The sequence below is a fragment of the Pocillopora verrucosa genome, chromosome 4, assembly GCF_036669915.1.
Source record: "Pocillopora verrucosa isolate sample1 chromosome 4, ASM3666991v2, whole genome shotgun sequence".
Taxonomy (NCBI): domain Eukaryota; kingdom Metazoa; phylum Cnidaria; class Anthozoa; order Scleractinia; family Pocilloporidae; genus Pocillopora; species Pocillopora verrucosa.
Genome location: NC_089315.1, coordinates 4,079,272 through 4,098,352, shown reverse-complemented (window position 1 = coordinate 4,098,352; position 19,081 = coordinate 4,079,272). Strand labels below are relative to the sequence as shown.

At 37.5% G+C, this 19,081-nt stretch overlaps 3 protein-coding genes across 3 annotated transcripts; all 3 read left to right on the top strand.

The window, feature by feature from the left end:
• Positions 1 to 179: 179 nt before the first annotated feature.
• Positions 180 to 2,701, top strand: LOC131775917 (uncharacterized). Its single transcript, XM_059092036.2, has 4 exons — positions 180 to 268; positions 969 to 1,460; positions 1,674 to 1,704; positions 2,273 to 2,701. The coding sequence occupies exons 1-4, from the start codon at positions 180 to 182 to the stop codon at positions 2,699 to 2,701; spliced, it is 1,041 nt and encodes a 346-aa protein (XP_058948019.2).
• Positions 2,702 to 4,119: 1,418 nt separating this feature from the next.
• Positions 4,120 to 10,115, top strand: LOC131775918 (uncharacterized). Its single transcript, XM_059092038.2, has 6 exons — positions 4,120 to 4,181; positions 4,541 to 4,639; positions 7,512 to 7,616; positions 8,245 to 8,736; positions 8,939 to 8,969; positions 9,687 to 10,115. The coding sequence occupies exons 1-6, from the start codon at positions 4,120 to 4,122 to the stop codon at positions 10,113 to 10,115; spliced, it is 1,218 nt and encodes a 405-aa protein (XP_058948021.2).
• A 5,776-nt stretch (positions 10,116 to 15,891) lies between these two features.
• On the top strand, positions 15,892 to 18,479 carry LOC131775919 (uncharacterized). The gene is made up of 4 exons (XM_059092039.2): positions 15,892 to 15,980; positions 16,608 to 17,099; positions 17,303 to 17,333; positions 18,051 to 18,479. Exons 1-4 carry the CDS (start codon positions 15,892 to 15,894, stop codon positions 18,477 to 18,479), a joined length of 1,041 nt encoding a protein of 346 aa, XP_058948022.2.
• The last annotated feature ends 602 nt before the right edge of the window (positions 18,480 to 19,081 follow it).

Genomic DNA, 19,081 nt, shown 5'->3' with positions numbered 1-19,081 from the left:
TGAAGACTGAAAAAAAAGACTTTAAAATAATTTGTAGGATTTAAACATATACTTAACTTTGAAATTTGAAGTCAATGTCATTTACTAATTCTTTGCTATCCATAAATTTAATCAATCGCTCGAGTTATTTAAATCAATCTTATATGCCGATTTTATTTACAACCGACAATAGTACCAGAATGGTTGAAATCATCAAAACTGGGCACATTCTCCTCCTGGGTATACTGGTGTTGTTGTCCTGCAACTTGGTCAGGTCAAAATCTTATGAGTAAGTTCTTTCAGTCTGATTACCAAAAGCTAGTTAGGTAACAGTTAGATCAGATTGCGAAGTAAAAATATATTAGAACTGTTTTATAAAGCATACAACGAAATCTGTTCAGATTGATCGGTTTCAAAGTATCTTGAGAGGGTAGAAAACAGATGTAACAGAAAACTCATTAGCGTATAGAGGGAATGAAAGTAGTTAAGCCACGAAGATCGCTCTCATTTTTATTTTATTAATCAGCAGTACACATATATGATTTCAAATATTCACAGGCATTAAGTTATCACTCCACGGGTTTATGGCGAATCAACATAATGCCTAGCTCCTAGTTAGCTTGTTAGTATCGGTATCGCAGACGAAATGGGTTCAAATCTTGTACAGGCTTAAACTTTCTTCAGGCCTTATTTTCAGTACTGGTTTAGTAGTTTTCATTGCCACGAAGGTCGCTTTTATATCCATTAGCAACTGACAAGTGTGATCTTTATATATTCACAGTCATATAAACTATTGATTTAAGAATAAGCATATTTTTTCATTGTTAGCTGTTAGTATGGTAGTGTTCTAGGGTCAATGCCCTCCTTTCATGACTATTATCACAATTTCATTAATATCATAATCCACCACTAAAACTGTCTTTGGATATGGCATATTTATTCGTTCTCTCCTCCAGAGCAGGCTTTTGATGAAATGATCGTAATTCCAGGTGCTTTGAGGGAAATTGTGCCATGACAGGCTCTTGCCGGTCGGCTCCTGGAGCTGGTTTTAGCCCTTACTGCTGGATAGCATCCGACTCGTGGGGGCATAAGCTAAAGTGTGGGACTAAAAGTGATTGCAGAGACGCTGCTCTTAATTGGGGAAATTGTGTCTTCGCCTCATGTGCTTTTGATCGCGGTAGCGGAAGATCCTGTGACCGGATGAACAGGGAGAAACGTGGAGAGCTGAAGAAAGAATGTGGTAGCAAAGGTTTCAGTTTTGACTCTTGGGCCAACAGGTACGAAAAAGCTCGTAAACTGTACGACAAGTTTAGCCCCTGCGTCGGTGGTGCCATTGAGGAACAAACCAAAAAGGTTATAAAATACTGTCACTGCCTCAACTCCTGTGGAAAAGATCAGACTGAAGATGGCACCTGTACAGTCCAAGGTTTGGATAGGAGATTGGATATGGAGTTGGACGTCAAATCACCCTACACAGCGATGTAAGGCTCTTTTCATCTTTTTTATTAGTAGTTTTACAAAACTGTATTCTTTAATTTTCCCTCAGTGGCTGTTCTATCATTCTGGTAACGTTTGGGGTTCCGTAAGCATGATGTAAATCATTGCATTAGTCACCAATCCCTAGGAGATAGGGCCATAAACATTTAACTTTTAATCATTTAACTCATCTTTCTTTTTTTTCCTAAAAAATAAAGATGCGCCATAGATTGTAAACCAGAGGAAAAGGTATGCTAAAGTGTCTACTGAGTCAGTTATTATGGTCTGTCTTCTTTACTCAGAGGCATAAGTGGTCTTTGAAAAAGCAGATAAACAACCAGAAAGAGCAGTTTCTTCATACTTCTCCTTAAAGTCAATTATTTGTTTCCTTTTTGATTTGCATGATTCTCCGCCTAGTTGGTTTGCCCCTGGCTAATCATTAGTTTTAAGGTCAAGTAATTTCTTTCTGATAGGATTGGAGTAAGACAATTTGCCTCATTATCTACTAGCATGATAGAAAAACATTCAAACTCGGAACTGCCTAGATCTGGCCGTGGGTCTGCGCGTCTGCTGCGATCACCAATCTCTCCCACACGGTTTTCTTTGAAGAAAAAACAAAGTGTTAAGAAAAAGTGCACAAAACGTCACAAATAAACGGGATTTTGTCCTCTTTCTGATCCTTCTCTGCGTTATTTAGTTTGCCTTATGATCATCTGATATGGTAATTATGGAAGCAAAAAGTAGAGGCTACACAAAGGAGAAGCACCAAGGCTAAGTAATAAAAATGCAAATCAATGTATAAACATTTTTTCCACAGCTTGTCTTCTTGCAAAAAGTGATAAACAGGCATCCCACTGAAAAAGCTACTAAAACGATCAGCATAACTAAAGGAATGACTTCTTCCAAGTCTACGTCCAGTGGTGGAAGTTCAAGTGCAACTGTGTCAGGGGAAGTCGGATTTAAAGTAATGAAACTTTTTGATGTAAAGATCGGCGCATCAGGAACATTGAAGCATAACTGGAGTTTGTCTACTACTAAGACGGAATTTCAGAAAGTGACCAGTAAAATATCCATCGGTGTTAAGCCAGAAGACGAAGTATCAGTGTTTCAGGTTGTTGGCGAATGTAAAAACAGTGATGGCACTGTTTACACTGTGAAAACACCCACTTATGTTATCAAAGGCAAAGACGGTTCATCCGAAACCAAGAAGGCAGATTTCTCTGAGGCCGAAAATAATTTGTCGTAGAGAAGATTTCAGACATTCGGTTCTATGCCTTGTAATCAAATTGAGTTTCAACCAAATAAAATCATCCTATAATGCAAAGCGTGAGTGATGTGTGGCGCCCAAACTTGTGTAGCATAGCCTAGATGTGGTCTGACGATGGTTAAATAAACTGATCTTCTTACAATGGTACTTTGTTTATGACGCGTGCTTCGTTTAACAAACCCAAGCAACTTGTTTGCGCGAGCATTGCTCTGAGACGAGAGGTTACTTGCATTCAGAGTATGACGTAGACCAGCAAAATCGGCTTTGGATGTGGATATTCGTTGGTGCTTTAGCCGTGGCCATGAGATCAAAAGACAGGATGTTGTGGTCAGAGAAGATTCCTGCATTTGCGCGCGGATAATACTTCAGTCGTTGTCACACTTTGTGGGTTACTTGAAATAATAAGGTCTAAGACGTTATTTTCCCGCATTGGTAACTTGTTTGTTTGAGTTAGAAAATGATCTTTGAGTAGATCGACAAAGCGTACCTCACTGACACCACTGGGGTTACATGGAGAGTCCCTTGGGATTTTAGGTAAATTAAAATCACATAAAATCAGCATAGAGTCATAACAATTACAAATTTGGTTAAAAAAAATATTAAATTTATCCATCCAATCATCTTCACTGAATATGTTGTAGCCAGAGTGAAGAAATTCTAGATCTTCAATGTTATCATTGAGCAATGTCTCGCAGACCTCGACTAAATCAGCGTTTTCCGAATATACTAGATCTTGAAAGCAGTTCATGTTAGAGATGATTGTGTTATTCTTTGTATGATGATTCATCAAACTTCGTGCGTTTAAGGAGGGTTTGGAGAAATATCGCTAACCATGATTATTAGGGCAGCGTAGAATATTGCAGAAGATAGCAGGTCTTTGTCAATTGCGAAAATGAATAGACCATACTTTGTTTCGCTTTAATCGGGATAGATGATGTTATTCGGCTTGAATAAGTCGCTCTCCTTTGAAAAAAGAGCTGGAGATAGATGCTGATCCAAGGAATGTTTCTGAAGGAGAAAGCCCTCGTAGTGTGATGTAACAAAGATAGAAAATTGACATTGTTTGTAGAGCGTATTTGAAGCGTGTGGACGCCGCCATTTTGGAAGTGAAACTTGTAATGTCGAAGTTTTTATGTCTCAGGAATTGGAGCCAACTTCTTCGAATACAAACGCACTACTGCTTCTACCTGCTGAAGAGGTTTCTGGTGATAGCACTCCTTTCGAAACAAAGGTCTTTTTGTTGTTTTTGCTTATCTTGTCTAAAGGCTATGTCTAAATCTGCAAAAAAAAAAAAGCAAAGAAGCAATTACAGAAGTCTATATTCAAAGTATTTAGGAATAGAATGAAAATATCACGCGAAATTTCATGTTAGAATTTTCCATCCCCCATTTTGCGCAATGGCATTGTTGACCATGGAGTCTGTGACTCAGGGGTGGAGCACCGAAGCGCAAATCCGAAGGTGTGAGGTTCGAATCCTCATGGGGACTCAGAATATTTTCTTCGTCCCACGCTCGTGACAAGAAAAAAAAACATCTCTCACTACTTCGTTAGCAAGCTGGGAAATTTACCATCTCTTTCATTCAATCCACAATTTTTCCGTTGTTAGACCTCTTTACCAGGGCTTATCTTACAAGAAAGAATTATATGTCCCCCTCATGGGTTGTAGCAGTGAGGGCGAAAGATTATGTGATAAATATGGCATGCTAAAATCAATCTCAATTGAGAGTCGATGCCAGGGGAGGGAGTTACTCCGCAAAACTTTGTTACAGATTTTCATCCTGAGTTCCTAATCTTTACACTAAGCGTCTTATTCATCAGGATTGTACAGCTTGCGAATGGGCGCCGCATTTTCAAGTCAAAACGACCATTTTTGAGCAAAAATGAAATTGATTTGATTGTTTTGGACTTTATCTCCAGGTAACTCATCACCTTAAGCTACAAAAGATAGATAGACAGGATAAACCGCAACTATAGGAACGTTCGCTTATTACCTTACCACTTTTTTTGATTAGGGCCCAGTTAAATAGAAGACGGATCATGCTGTCCAACGAATAAATCACCATCCAACGGGTGTGATAGAAAAAAGTACTGCGTACTACCAGGGCCCAATTGTTCAAAGGGTGGATAAAAACTGCACTATCCACCAGATATAATTTTATTTTATGGATAGCATTTTCCACCTTTAGAACAACCGGGGCCTGATAGAGATTTATCCTGCAACAGAACGCGTTGTCTAACAACTGAGGCTAGATTCTTACGAGAAGAGGTGAAGGTGCTAACACTTCTGCTTTTTGAAGGATAACTGTTTTTCTGCAAGGCATTCCTTCAAAACTTTACTCACAGTAACCGAATCACTTTTAAGCGTCGTGAGTATTGAAAGTGAAAATTGTCAGTGGCTTGTTGAAAATCTAAAACTAGCAACACGATTTTCACTTAAGTGGAAATGATATATGAAAGTTATAAATATTTTAAAGCCGGACAATAACAAAGATTTTTTCTGGTAGCCAAAAAAACATAGCCTTTCTGATCAGTCCGACTTATCTGTTAAGGCTTCTGTGGATAGTTTATGATTCAAACGCCTCAACTTTTAAAATTTCATTTTTTTAGCATCAGATAATGTAATTATTTTGTTGTTGATTCTCTTTCGTCGCAGCACAGTATGGTGTAGTAGTCTATAAACTCTCCTAGATGGCTATTCTTAGAAAAGTTACAATTATTGGTAAAAATGAAAAAACATATTACAGCAATGATAAATAAAGAATAGATTACTTTACCCATATAATTGTATCTTTATATACCTAACTCATAGTTCAAACTTTTAAACTTTCATTTTGAATGCATCACTTCCCAAAGTAATAAAAAATGTCATTTCAGGTTTGGAAATGCTTTTATTCTTTTCTTAGTCTTTTGTCCTATGTTTACAGCACTTGTAAATGATTGATGCACCGCCGCGTGTCTTTCATATCGGAAAGTTTTCATTACCGTGATAATTACGCTAAGAGAAAAAAATAAAGTAAAGCAATTAAGGTGTCTCCTATATGTTCATAACAAGCCAAATTCGCACAAAACTACGGAAAATTGACGATTGTAGAGCTATTGATGTAAACAGCGATGGACAACTGCAAAATACATTGAATTGCGAGAACTAGGAAAGCACGTGCCAATGGCACCTCGCGCTCATCAGTCTTCAACAAATTTCATACTTTTACCTTCAAAATCTTAGCTCGCAGCAAAAAAAAAATGGAATTTTGTGACGATTTCTAACAGAGGTTTGCATAGAAAATTCGCCATACCTAAGTTATTTTTTATCGTATAAACAATGCCAAGAAAATTGACGAATGTGAAATAACGAATGACCTGATCTCTTGATCAGTTGCAGCTAGCTTTTCAGAGAATGCCAAAGAGAACCTTGAAAATGAAACTGATCATAACCAAACATAGCAATAACGTGGAAAAAGAAGCAAATATGTAAAGGTCGCCAAATTCCGGTTAAGCTTCTGAGCATAAGTTCTAAAATTTAGCCACAATCCGAAGAAGAGGGGTGTGAGAGGAAAGTTATTACGGTGTTGGGAGCACCAAGGGAGCCCTCACGTTATAATAATCAATTTGATATGTGTGCTTTGTGAGGAAATAGAAGGAAAAATAACTGATTCATCTTCTCCTCGAAGTTACATAACTACTACCAATTGACAAAGAAAAGAATTAAAAGGTGATCTATTAACTACAATAGGTTAAAAGAAGTCTGTCGGCTGTAAATTTAGAAGCCACCTAGGTATGTTAATTTGTTCATGGCTCAAGTTTTCAAAGTTAACATTTTCTTGTTTTATATGCGTCATTTCTCAATGTAATCACAAATTGTGTCTGTAATTTCATAATCTCAAGTGGCTACCAGCATTTTCATTCAACAAGTTTTATGACCCTTACACTACTGGGGCATGACGTAAGTCTTAAAAAGAAACGTGCAAGCACTCGCCTTTAAAGCTGAAGAAGCGAATCGACAGAGAATAGAGAACAGTGCTGGTGAAGATTTTCTCCCAATCATCTGAGCATCAAGAGTGGTGGGTGAATAACGAGTTAGTTTAAACCTCGTGTTGCCGCCTATCCCATTTCTTTCAAGCATTAGTAGGCCTTTTTGCATAGTTCATGCAGTTGTCAAAGTAAGATCAAAAGATTTTAATCGTTTTTTTTATCACAAATATTATATTGCTTTTTGGCGGACCTGTAGATCCTTTTACTGCCTGATTATAGACTAGTTGCCAGTTTTTTTTTTCTTTGTTGTTGTCGTTCATTTTTTTGTTTTGTTGGACTGCTTAAAGTTCCAGTTATCCACAATTATAAGAGGTTCGTGAGAGTTTCCTTTTCCTCAAAAACTCATTTGAAAAATATGGCATTACACGTGCTAAAGCCAAGAATATAATTAAAAGGAAACACAAGTATAAAAGAAGATGATCGCCTTTGAGCGCCTCATGTAAAAAGAAACTCTATGGAGCATGGAAAACTGCATTTGTAAATGAAAAAGCCGTAGCTAAGAGTACCAGAGAAATTAAGATATAAAATGATTTCCGTAATTCTTGATGTTTGTAACTTTTGCGAAATTTTGTCAGTTGAGGACTGAACAAAATATTGACGTTGTGGATTTGAACATGTAAACTACTGGCACTTGTACAATACTCAAGCCTACTGAACTTTGAAGTTTGAAGCCAATGTCATTCAATAATTCTTTGCTATCCATAATTTTCATCAATCACTTAAGTTATTTGATTCAATCTTATTTGCTGATTTTTTATAGCGAAAATAGTACCAGAATGGTCGAAATCGTAAAATTTGGACACATTCTCCTCCTGGGTATACAGTTGTTGTTGTCTTGCAACGTGGTCAGTTCAAAGTCTTATGAGTAAGTTCTTTTCAGTCTCAATACAAAAACTAGTTGGGCAACAATGAGATCAGGTTGCGAAGTAGAAATATATCAGAACCTTTTTTACAAAGCGTACAACTAAATCTGTTCAGATTGATCGATTTTAAAGTATCTTGGTATTTTGAAATACCCTCTTGGAGGGCAGAAAACAGATGTAACAGAAGATTAACACTCAATAGCATAAATGGGGATTGTAAGTAGCGTTCATTACTGCAGAGATCGCTTTCATTTTCATTTCTTAATCCGGAGTTCACATTTATGATTTCAAATATTTGCAGTCATTCATTCATCTCTTCACGGGTTTATGGCGAATAAACATAATAACCAGCTCCCAGTTAGGTTGTTAGCATCGATATCGCAAACGTAATGGGTCAAAATCCCGCACAGAACTGAATTTTTTTCAGGCCTTATTTCCAGTACTGCTTTAGTAGTGTTCGTTACTCCAAAGGTCGCTTTTATATTCATTTCTTAATCAGTGGTTCACATCTCTGATCTTTATATATTCACAGTCATATAAACTATTATAACTGAATTTGTCTTTAGATATGGCATATTTATTTGTTCTCTCCTTCAGAACATTCTTTTGATGGAATGATTGTAATTCCAGGTGCTTTGAGGGAAATTGTGCCATGACAGGCTCCTGCCGGTCGGCTCCCGGAGCTGGTTTTAGCCCTTACTGCTGGATAGCATCCGACTCGTGGGGGCATAAGCTAAAGTGTGGAACTAAAAGTGATTGCAGAGGCGCTGCTCTTTCCTGGGGAAATTGTGTCTTCGCGTCATGTAACGTTGATCTCGCTGACGGTAGATCATGTGACGAGATGAACAGCGAGAAACTTGGAGAGCTGAAGAAAGAATGTGGTAGCGAAGGTTTCAGTTTTGACTCTTGGGCCAACAGGTACGAGAAAGCTCGTAAACTGTACGACAAGTTTAGCCCCTGCGTTGGTGGTGCCATTGAGGATGAAACCAAAAAGGTGATAAAATACTGTCACTGCTTCAACTCCTGTGGAAAAGATCAGACTGAAGATGGAACATGCACAGTCCAAGGTTTGGATAGGAGATTGGATATGGAGTTGGACGTCAAAACACCCTATACAGCGGTGTAAGGTTTTTTTTATAATTTTTATCAGTAGCTTTACAAAACTGTATTTCCTATCAGTGGCTGTTCCATCATTCTGGTGACGTTTTGGGTACTGTAAGTATCATGTAAATCATTACATTAGTCACCAATACCTTAAAGTTAGTGCCACAAACATTTAAGTTTTCATCATTTAACTCCTCTTTCTTCTTTTTCCTAAAATAAGATGCGCCATAGATTGTGAACCGGAAGAAAAGGTATGCTAAAGTTTCCAGTAAGTCAGTTATTATGGTCGGTCTTCTTTGCTTTAAGGCAAAAATGATCCTCGAAAAAGCAGATAAACAACAAGAAAGAGCAGTTTCTTCATACTTCCCATTAAAATTAATTACTTGTTTCTTCTCGATTTACATGATTCTCCAGTTGTTTGCTTTGCCCTGGCTGGTCATCAGTTTGATTTTCTCTGTCCAGCAAGTCTACCAAAACCTCACCATGTTGTTGGTTGAAATGCTCTTGGCTGCACCGGCTCGTTTATCCGCGCTCAATTCAAATAACCTGCAACAAATGATCAAAATCAAACATTACAACGTCAAGCAATTTATTTTTGACAAGACTGGAGTCAGACAACTTGGTTCAGTATTTACAATCATGATAAAAACAATTCAAACTTGGAACTATCGAGAGAGAAATCTGGCCGATAGTCGAAGCGGGTCTGCGAGTCTGCTGTGACCACCGCTCTCCTACATTGTTTTTTTCCTTTTCCGGAGAAAAAACCAAGCCTTAAGAAAACTTGCACAAAACATTGCAAATAAATGGGAGTTTGTCCTCTTTCTGATCCTCCTTTACGTCATTTAGTTTGTCTTGTGATCTTTGGGCATGGTAGTCATGGGAGCTAAAATAAGTAGCGAGGTAAGGAAGAAGCACCAAATGTTGTGCAATAAAATAGCGAATTTATGTATAACCATTTTTTTCCACAGCTTGTCTTCTTGCAGAAAGTGATAAACGAGCATCCCACTGAAAAAGCTACTAAAAAGGTCATCATAACGAAAGGAATGACTTCTTCCAAGTCTACGTCCAGTGGTGGAAGCGCAAGTGCATCTGTGTCAGGAGAAGTCGGATTTAACGTGATGAAACTTTTTGATGTAAAGATCGGCGCATCAGGAACATTGGAGCATAACTGGAGTTTGTCTACAACTAGGACGGAATTTCAGCAAGTAACCAGTGAAATATCCATCGGTGTCAAACCGAAAGACGAAGTATCAGTGTTTCAGGTTGTTGGCGAGTGTAAAAACAGTGATGGCACTGTTTACACCGTCAAAACACCCACTTATGTTATCAAAGGCAAAGGTGGCTCATCCGAAACCAAGAAGGCAGATTTCTCTGAGGCCGAAAAAAAGTTGTCGTAAAAAAAAACATTGAGTTTCAACCAAATAAAATCGTCTTATGATGCAAATTTCTTAATTTTCGTTTATCTATTTACTCATATTCTTCTCGTCAGTTCGCTATGTATGGAAAAATGCGTTTCTCGGCACTCATGACAAATAATATCTCTAATACCACGTGCTTGAAAAAAGTTAAATGTTCTGACTTATTTAACTTTTGCTTTACTCATAAATCGTATTTTACATTAGCATTCAGTGTAATAAAGAACCATAAAGCAAATCTGGTAACATTCAGACGAGAGGAACTTTGTATCAAGCTCAGGTGGCACCTCTCGCCATCTGCGTAAGGAGATGGAGAAAGTATTAAATAAGGTTTAAATTTGGCTAACTGTGCGATAAGATACGTCTCGAGGACTCATTCTTGTTTTTGAAAAAATCCCTTTTAATTCACACGATTTCTTTACAACGATTTACTTATTAGTTTCTTTCAAGTACAATCTCATATTTGCAAGCGACAACGTTGCACAAGCTGCACAAATGTTCTTAATTCCCAAGAAAACTCTGCTCGTGTAAACCATTTTAGTCGAAACCTTTCATAGAAAAAAAGGCAACCTCTTGAGTATGAACCACGATCATTTTGGGGAAACCTTTTATAAACTTCTGTCAGTGATATCGTCGCATGCTCTCACGTCACTGAGGACGTCTGTCAAGTAATTATAATTGTGTGTCCCATGACCCACCCTATGAGCCGCCAGCCTGCAATATCGTAGAGTTCCTGACGTTTACAAAAGGCAAGTTGGTGCATCGCGGGAAATTGGTAACTTTCCAGTCACGTTTTCTTCAGTTAGGGCCAATCTTCACTAACAAAAGCGATTCCTCCTTTTGACAAATTTTCTGTCAACACCAACAAATGTGCGAATGATTTGTCGCGACAAATATTTTGGCCGAAGAGGACAAACCTTCTAATGCAACACCGACAAAATTTGTTACTGTTTCTTTCTTTAATGAAAAACTAGTGAGCAGAAATGCCCAAACTAAAATAATCTTTTACGCGTTTCGTATGAAACAACAACAACAGCAGTAATATTTATAAAACACGATTAAAAAAGTTACAGCGGAGCGGATGTGGTCGTGTATTTAAAAGTTAAAACATAGTTTACAAGTGAATAAAAAGCTTTAAAAATGATTACAATTTAAAAAAGATCTAACCTATTTTAAAAAATACATAACATATCTGTAAATTAATCTATTCGCATGAAGTTCTTCGTTTAAAAAAATTTTTAAATAAGCTTTTGCTTGAGATTGCACGCGTATGATTGTCAAGAGAATTCCATAGAGATAAGGCTTTGTAACAAGTGGACTTGCGAAGAATTTCGGTGTTTGGTTTTGGTAACAAAAAGGTCAATTTCCTTCGCAAGTTATAGTTGCACTCATATTTCGTAAACAGCTTCATAGTTGGAACGGAGAAGCAGTTATAAAAACAGTCGTATGCTAACATAAGTAATCTATATTCGTATAAATCTTTAACAGTGGGCCACTTGCTTTGGGCTAAGACCTGATCGCTGGGTGTGTACCAATCCAGGCCATAGATGATCTTCCTTTGAATCCTCTCCAGCTCATCAAAGAGCGATTTGCTCCCAAAACCCTATACAACAAACCCATAGGTAACAGATGGTAAAATTACTTTGAAATAAAAATCAACTCTCGCTGTAGTTGGTAAGAAATACAAAGACCTGGGAAGGTTCAATTTTTATGAAAAAGACTTAATTAATTATTTTACAAGAACTTTCCAATTAAGATCGCTGTCAATTTCGACTCCTAAACACCAAGTTGACTTGACTTGAGTGACAACATTGTTCCCTAATGACACTGCGTGCAGTGGCCTAACAAACTGGCCACGCATTAAAATCATTTACTCGGTTTTACCGGGGTGGGGTATGAGGCGGTTAAGGCAGCACCAGTCATACAACTTCTGAGGATGACGTTCAAGACAACAGCAACCATATCGGGAGAAGATGCAGTCACGTAAACCTTAGTGTCGTCAGCATACATGTGAATTTCTCCATCATAATCCATGGTGCGGTTGGACAAACTGTGTCTGTGCGAGTCGAGAGTGGTGCATGGAAATCCAATGTGCTTAATAGTTCTGAATTGTATAACTCAACACTTTGGGGCATTTCCACAAGATCAACTTTTAACAATGAAGGTTTTTCAATGCTCTCTTGAAACGCGTTAGAATTGATCGATTTAACGTTACGGCACGAGATAGTTTTCCTCTCATGACACGGCCTTGTAATATTAAGTGAAACATCAAAGTAACGTCATCAGAAATCATAGAATCATGATCGTCAACAGAATGCACAAAGTCTTCATCATCATTCCGATCAATAATCAGATCTAAGACATTACCAGCACGATGGGTTTCTTGAGTAGCATGCAGTCTCAAATTGGACGCTTCCAGCAGAATGATAAAATTAGTCGTGGAGACGTCAGAAGATATGAAAATTGAAACCACCGGCAGTATTTAAGGATCCAGACTTGGCAAAATAATCCTCAAGAAGCGAATTATCTTCCATGAAGCAACTCATTGAATTATTCCCAGATGATGAAGGAGGGCTTATCTAACAAGAAAGAATTTTATGTCCCCCTCATGGGTTGTAGCAGTGAGGGCGAAAGATTATGTGATAAAAATGGCATGCTAAAATCAATCTCAATTGAGAGTCGATGCCAGGGGAGGGAGTTACTCCGCAAAACTTTGTTACAGATTTTCATCCTGAGTTCCTAATCTTTACACTAAGCGTCTTATTCATCAGGATTGTACAGCTTGCGAATGGGCGCCGCATTTTCAAGTCAAAACGACCATTTCTGAGCAAAAATGAAATTGATTTGATTGTTTTGGACTTTATCTCCAGGTAACTCATCACCTTAAGCTACAAAAGAACGGATAGACAGGATAAACCGCAACTATAGGAACGTTCGCTTATTACCTTACCACTTTTTTTGATTAGGGCCCAGTTAAATAGAAGACGCATCATGCTGTACAACGAATAAATCACCATCCAACGGGTGTGATAGAAAAAAGTACTGCGTACTACCAGGGCCCAATTGTTCAAAGGGTGGATAAAAACTGCACTATCCACCAGATATAATTTTATTTTATGGATAGCATTTTCCACCCTTAGAACAACCGGGGCCTGATAGAGATTTATCCCGCAACAGAACGCGTTGTCTAACAACTGAGGCTAGATTCTTACGAGAAGAGGTGAAGGTGCTAACACTTCTGCTTTTTGAAAGATATCTGTTTTTCTGCAAGGCATTCCTTCAAAACTTTACTCACAGTAACCGAATCACTTTTAAGCGTCGTGAGTATTGAAAGTGAAAATTGCCAGTGGCTTGTTGAAAATCTAAAACTAGCAACACGATTTTCAGTTAAGTGGAAATGATATATGAAAGTTATAAATATTTTAAAGCCGGACAATAACAAAGATTTTTTCTGGTAGCCCAAAAAACATAGCCTTTCTAATCAGTCCGACTTATCTGTTAAGGCTTCTGTGGATGGTTTATGATTCAAACGCCTCAACTTTTGAAATTTCATTTTTTTAGCATCAGATAATGTAATTATTTTGTTGTTGATTCTCTTTCGTCGCAGCACAGTACGGTGTAGTAGTCTATTAACTCTCCTAGATGGCTATTCTTAGAAAAGTTATAATTATTGATAAAAATGAAAAAACATATTACAGCACTGATAGATAAAGAATAGATTACTTTACCCATATAATTGTATCTTTATATACCTAACTCATAGTTCAAACTTTTAAACTTTCATTTTGAATGCATCACTTCCCAAAGTAATAAAAAATGTCATGTCAGGTTTGGAAATGCTTTTATTCTTTTCTTAGTCTTTTGTCCTATGTTTACAGCACTTGTAAATGATTGATGCACCGCCGCGTGTCTTTCATATCGGAAAGTTTTCATTACCGTGATAATTACGCTAAGAGAAAAAAATAAAGTAGAGCAATTAAGGTGTCTCCTATATGTTCATAACAAGCCAAATTCGTACAAAACTACGGAAAACTGACGATTGTAGAGCTACTGATGTAAACAGCGATGGACAACTGCAAAATACATTGAATTGCGAGAACTAGGAAAGCACGTGCGAATGGCACCTCGCGCTCATCAGTCTTCAACAAATTTCGTACTTTTACCTTCAAAGTCTTAGCTCGCAGCAAAAAAAAAAACTTGAATTTTGTGAAGATTTCTTACAGAGGTTTGCATAGAAAATTCGCCAACCTAAGTTATTGTTTATCGTATGAACAATGTTAAGAAAATTGACGAATGTGAAATAACGAATGACCTGATCTCTTGATCAGTTGCAGCTAGCTTTTTTAGAGAATGCCAAAGAGAAACTTGAAAATGAAACTTATCATAACCAAACATAGCAATAACGTGGAAAAAGAAGCAAATATCTAGAGGTCGCCAAATTCCGGTTAAGCTTCTGGGCATAAGTTCTAAAATTTAGCCACAATCCGAGGAGGAGGGGTGTGAGAGGAAAGTTATCACGGTGTTGGGAGCACCAAGGGAGCCCTCACGTTATAATAATCAATTTGATATGTATGCTTTGTGAGGAAATAGAAAGAAAAATAACTGATTCATCTTCTCCTCGAAGTTACATAACTACTACCAATTGACAAAGAAAAAAATTAAAAGGTGATCTATTAACTACAATAGGTTAAAAGAAGTCTGTCGGCTGTAAATTTCAGGAAGCCACCTAGGTATGTTGATTTGTTCATGGCTCAAGTTTTCAAAGTTGACATTTTCTTGTTTCATATGCGTCATTTCTCAATGTAATCACAAATTGTGTCTGTAATTTCATAATCTCAAGTGGCTACCAGCATTTTCATTCAACAAGTTTTATGACCCTTAAACTACTGGGGCATGACATAAGTCTTAAAAGAAACGTGCAAGCACTCGCCTTTAAAGCTGAAGAAGCGAATCGACAGAGAATAGAGAACAGTGTTGGTGAAGATTTTCTCCCAAACATCTGAGCATCAAGAGTGGTGGGTGAATAACCAATTAGTTGAAACCTCGTGTTGCCGCTTATCCCATTTCTGTCACGCATTAGTAGGCCTTTTTGCATGCAGTTGTCAAAGTAAGATCAAAAGACTTTAATCGTTTTTTTTTTGTCACAAATATTATATTGCTTTTTGGCCGACCTGTAGATCCTTTTACTGCCTGATTATAGACTAGTTGCCAGTTTTTTTTTCTTTGTTGTTGTCGTTCAATTTTTTGTTTTGTTGGACTGCTTAAAGTTCCAGTTATCCACAATTATAAGAGGTTCGTGAGAGTTTCATTTTCCTCAAAAACTCATTTGAAAAATACGGCATTACACGTGCTAAAGCCAAGAATGTAATAAAAAGGAAACACAAGTATAAAAGAAGATGATCGCCTTTGGGCGCCTCATGTAAAAAAAGAAACTCTATGGAGCATGGAAAGCTGCATTTGTAAATGAAAAAGCCGTAGCTAAGAGTACCAGAGAAATTAAGATATAAAACGATTTCCGTAATTCTTGATGTTTGTAACTTTTGCGAAATTTTGTCCGTTGGGGACTGAAAAAAATATTGACGTTGTGGATTTGAACATGTAAACTACTGGCACTTGTACAATACTCAAGCCTACTGAACTTTGAAGTTTGAAGCCAATGTCATTCATTAATTCTTTGCTATCCATAATTTTCATCAATCACTTTAGTTATTTGATTCGATCTTATTTGCTGATTTTTTATAGCGAAAATAGTACCAGAATGGTTGAAATCGTCAAATTTGGATACATTCTCCTCCTGGGTATACAGTTGTTGTTGTCTTGCAACGTGGTCAGTTCAAAGTCTTATGAGTAAGTTCCTTTCAGTCTCAATACAAAAAACTAGTTGGGTAACAATGAGATCAGGTTGCGAAGTGGAAATATATCAGAACCTTTTTTACAAAGCATACAACTAAATATGTTCAGATTGATCGATTTTAAAGTATCTTGGTATCTTGAGAGGGCAGAAAACAGATGTAACAGAAGATTAACACTCAATAGCATATGTGGGGATTGTAAGTAGCGTTCATTACTGCAGAGATCGCTTTCATTTTCATTTCTTAATCCGCAGTTCACATATATGATTTCAAATATTTGCAGTCATTCATTCATCTCTTCACAGGTTTATGGCGAATAAACATAACAACCAGCTCCCAATTAGCTTGTTAGCATCGATATCGCAAACGTAATGGGTCAAAATCCCGCACAGAACTGAATTTTTTTCAGACCTTATTTCCACTACTGCTTTAGTAGTGTTCGTTACTCCAAAGGTCGCTTTTATATTCATTTCTTAATCAGTGGTTCACATCTCTGATCTTTATTCATTCATTCTTCATTCATAGTCATATAAACTATTATAACTGAATTTGTCTTTAGATATGGCATATTTATTTGTTCTCTCCTTCAGAAAATTCTTTTGATGGAATGATTGTAATTCAGGTGCTTTGAGGGAAATTGTGCCATGACAAACTCTTGGTGGTCGGCTCCCGGAGCTGGTTTTAGCCCTTACTGCTGGATAGCATCCGACTCGTGGGGGCATAAGCTAAAGTGTGGAACTAAAAGTGATTGCAGAGGCGCTGCTCTTAATTGGGGAAATTGTGTCTTCGCCTCATGTAACGTTGATCTCGCTGACGGTAGATCATGTGACGAGATGAACAGCGAGAAACTTGGAGAGCTGAAGAAAGAATGTGGTAGCGAAGGTTTCAGTTTTGACTCTTGGGCCAACAGGTACGAGAAAGCTCGTAAACTGTACGACAAGTTTAGCCCCTGCGTTGGTGGTGCCATTGAGGATGAAACCAAAAAGGTGATAAAATACTGTCACTGCTTCAACTCCTGTGGAAAAGATCAGACTGAAGATGGAACCTGCACAGTCCAAGGTTTGGATAGGAGATTGGATATGGAGTTGGACGTAAAAAAACCCTACACAGCAGTGTAAGGTTTTTTTTTATAATTTTTATCAGTAGCTTTACAAAACTGTATTTCCTATCAGTGGCTGTTCCATCATTCTGGTGACGTTTTGGGTACTGTAAGTATCATGTTAATCATTACATTAGTCACCAATACCTTAAAGTTAGGGCCACAAACATTTAACTTTTAATCATTTAACTCCTCTTTCTTCTTTGTCCTAAAATAAGATGCGCCATAGATTGTGAACCGGAAGAAAAGGTATGCTAAAGTTTCCAGTAAGTCAGTTATTATGGTCTGTCTTCTTTGCTTAGAGGCAAAAATGATCCTCGAAAAAGCAGATAAACAACAAGAAAGAGCAGTTTCTTCATACTTCCCATTAAAATTAATTACTTGTTTCTTCTCGATTTGCATGATTCTCCAGTTGTTTTCTTTGCCCTGGCTGGTCATCAGTTTGATTTTCTCTGTCCAACAAGTCTACCAAAACCTCACCATGTTGTTGGTTGAAATGCTCTTGGCTGCACCGGCTCGTTTATCCGCGCTCAATTCAGATAACCTGCAACAAATGATCAAAATCAAACATTACAACGTCAAGCAATTTATTTTTGACAAGACTGGAGTCAGACAACTTGGTTCAGTATTTACAATCATGATAAAAACAATTCAAACTTGGAACTATCGAGAGAGAAATCTGGCCGATAGTCGAAGCGGGTCTGCGAGTCTGCTGTGACCACCGCTCTCCTACATTGTTTTTTTCCTTTTCCGGAGGAAAAACCAAGCCTTAAGAAAACTTGCACAAAACATTGCAAATAAATGGGAGTTTGTCCTCTTTCTGATCCTCCTTTACGTCATTTAGTTTGTCTTGTGATCTTTGGGCATGGTAGTCATGGGAGCTAAAATAAGTAGCGAGGCAAAAAAGAAGCACCAAATGTTGTGCAATAAAATAGCGAATTTATGTATAACCATTTTTTTCCACAGCTTGTCTTCTTGCAGAAAGTGATAAACAAGCATCCCACTGAAAAAGCTACTAAAAAGGTCATCATAACGAAAGGAATGACTTCTTCCAAGTCTACGTCCAGTGGTGGAAGCGCAAGTGCATCTGTGTCAGGAGAAGTCGGATTTAACGTGATGAAACTTTTTGATGTAAAGATCGGCGCATCAGGAACATTGGAGCATAACTGGAGTTTGTCTACAACTAGGACGGAATTTCAGCAAGTAACCAGTGAAATATCCATCGGTGCCAAACCGAAAGACGAAGTATCAGTGTTTCAGGTTGTTGGCGAGTGTAAAAACAGTGATGGCACTGTTTACACCGTCAAAACACCCACTTATGTTATCAAAGGCAAAGGTGGCTCATCCGAAACCAAGAAGGCAGATTTCTCTGAGGCCGAAAAAAAGTTGTCGTAAAAAAAAACATTGAGTTTCAACCAAATAAAATCGTCTTATGATGCAAATTTCTTAATTTTCGTTTATCTATTTACTCATATTCTTCTCGTCAGTTCGCTATGTATGGAAAAATGCGTTTCTCGGCACTCATGACAAATAATATCTCTAATACCACGTGCTTGAAAAAAGTTAAATGTTCTGACTTATTTAACTTTTGCTTTACTCATAAATCGTATTTTACATGAGCATTCACTGTAATAAAGAACCATAAAGCAAATCTGGTAACATTCAGACGAGAGGAACTTTGTATCAAGCTCAGGTGGCACCTCTCACCATCTGCGTAAGGAGATGGAGAAAGTATTAAATAAGGTTTAAATTTGGCTAACTGTGCGATAAGATACATCTCGAGGACTTATTCTTGTTTTCGAAAAAATCCCTTTTAATTCACACGATTTCTTTACAACGATTTACTTATTGGTTTCTTTCAAGTACAATCTCATATTTGCAAGCGACAAAGTTGCACAAGCTGCACAAATGTTCCTAATTCCCAAGAAACCTTTGCTCGTATAAACCATTTTAGTCGAAACCTTTCATAGAAAAAAAAGGCAACCTCTTGAGTATGA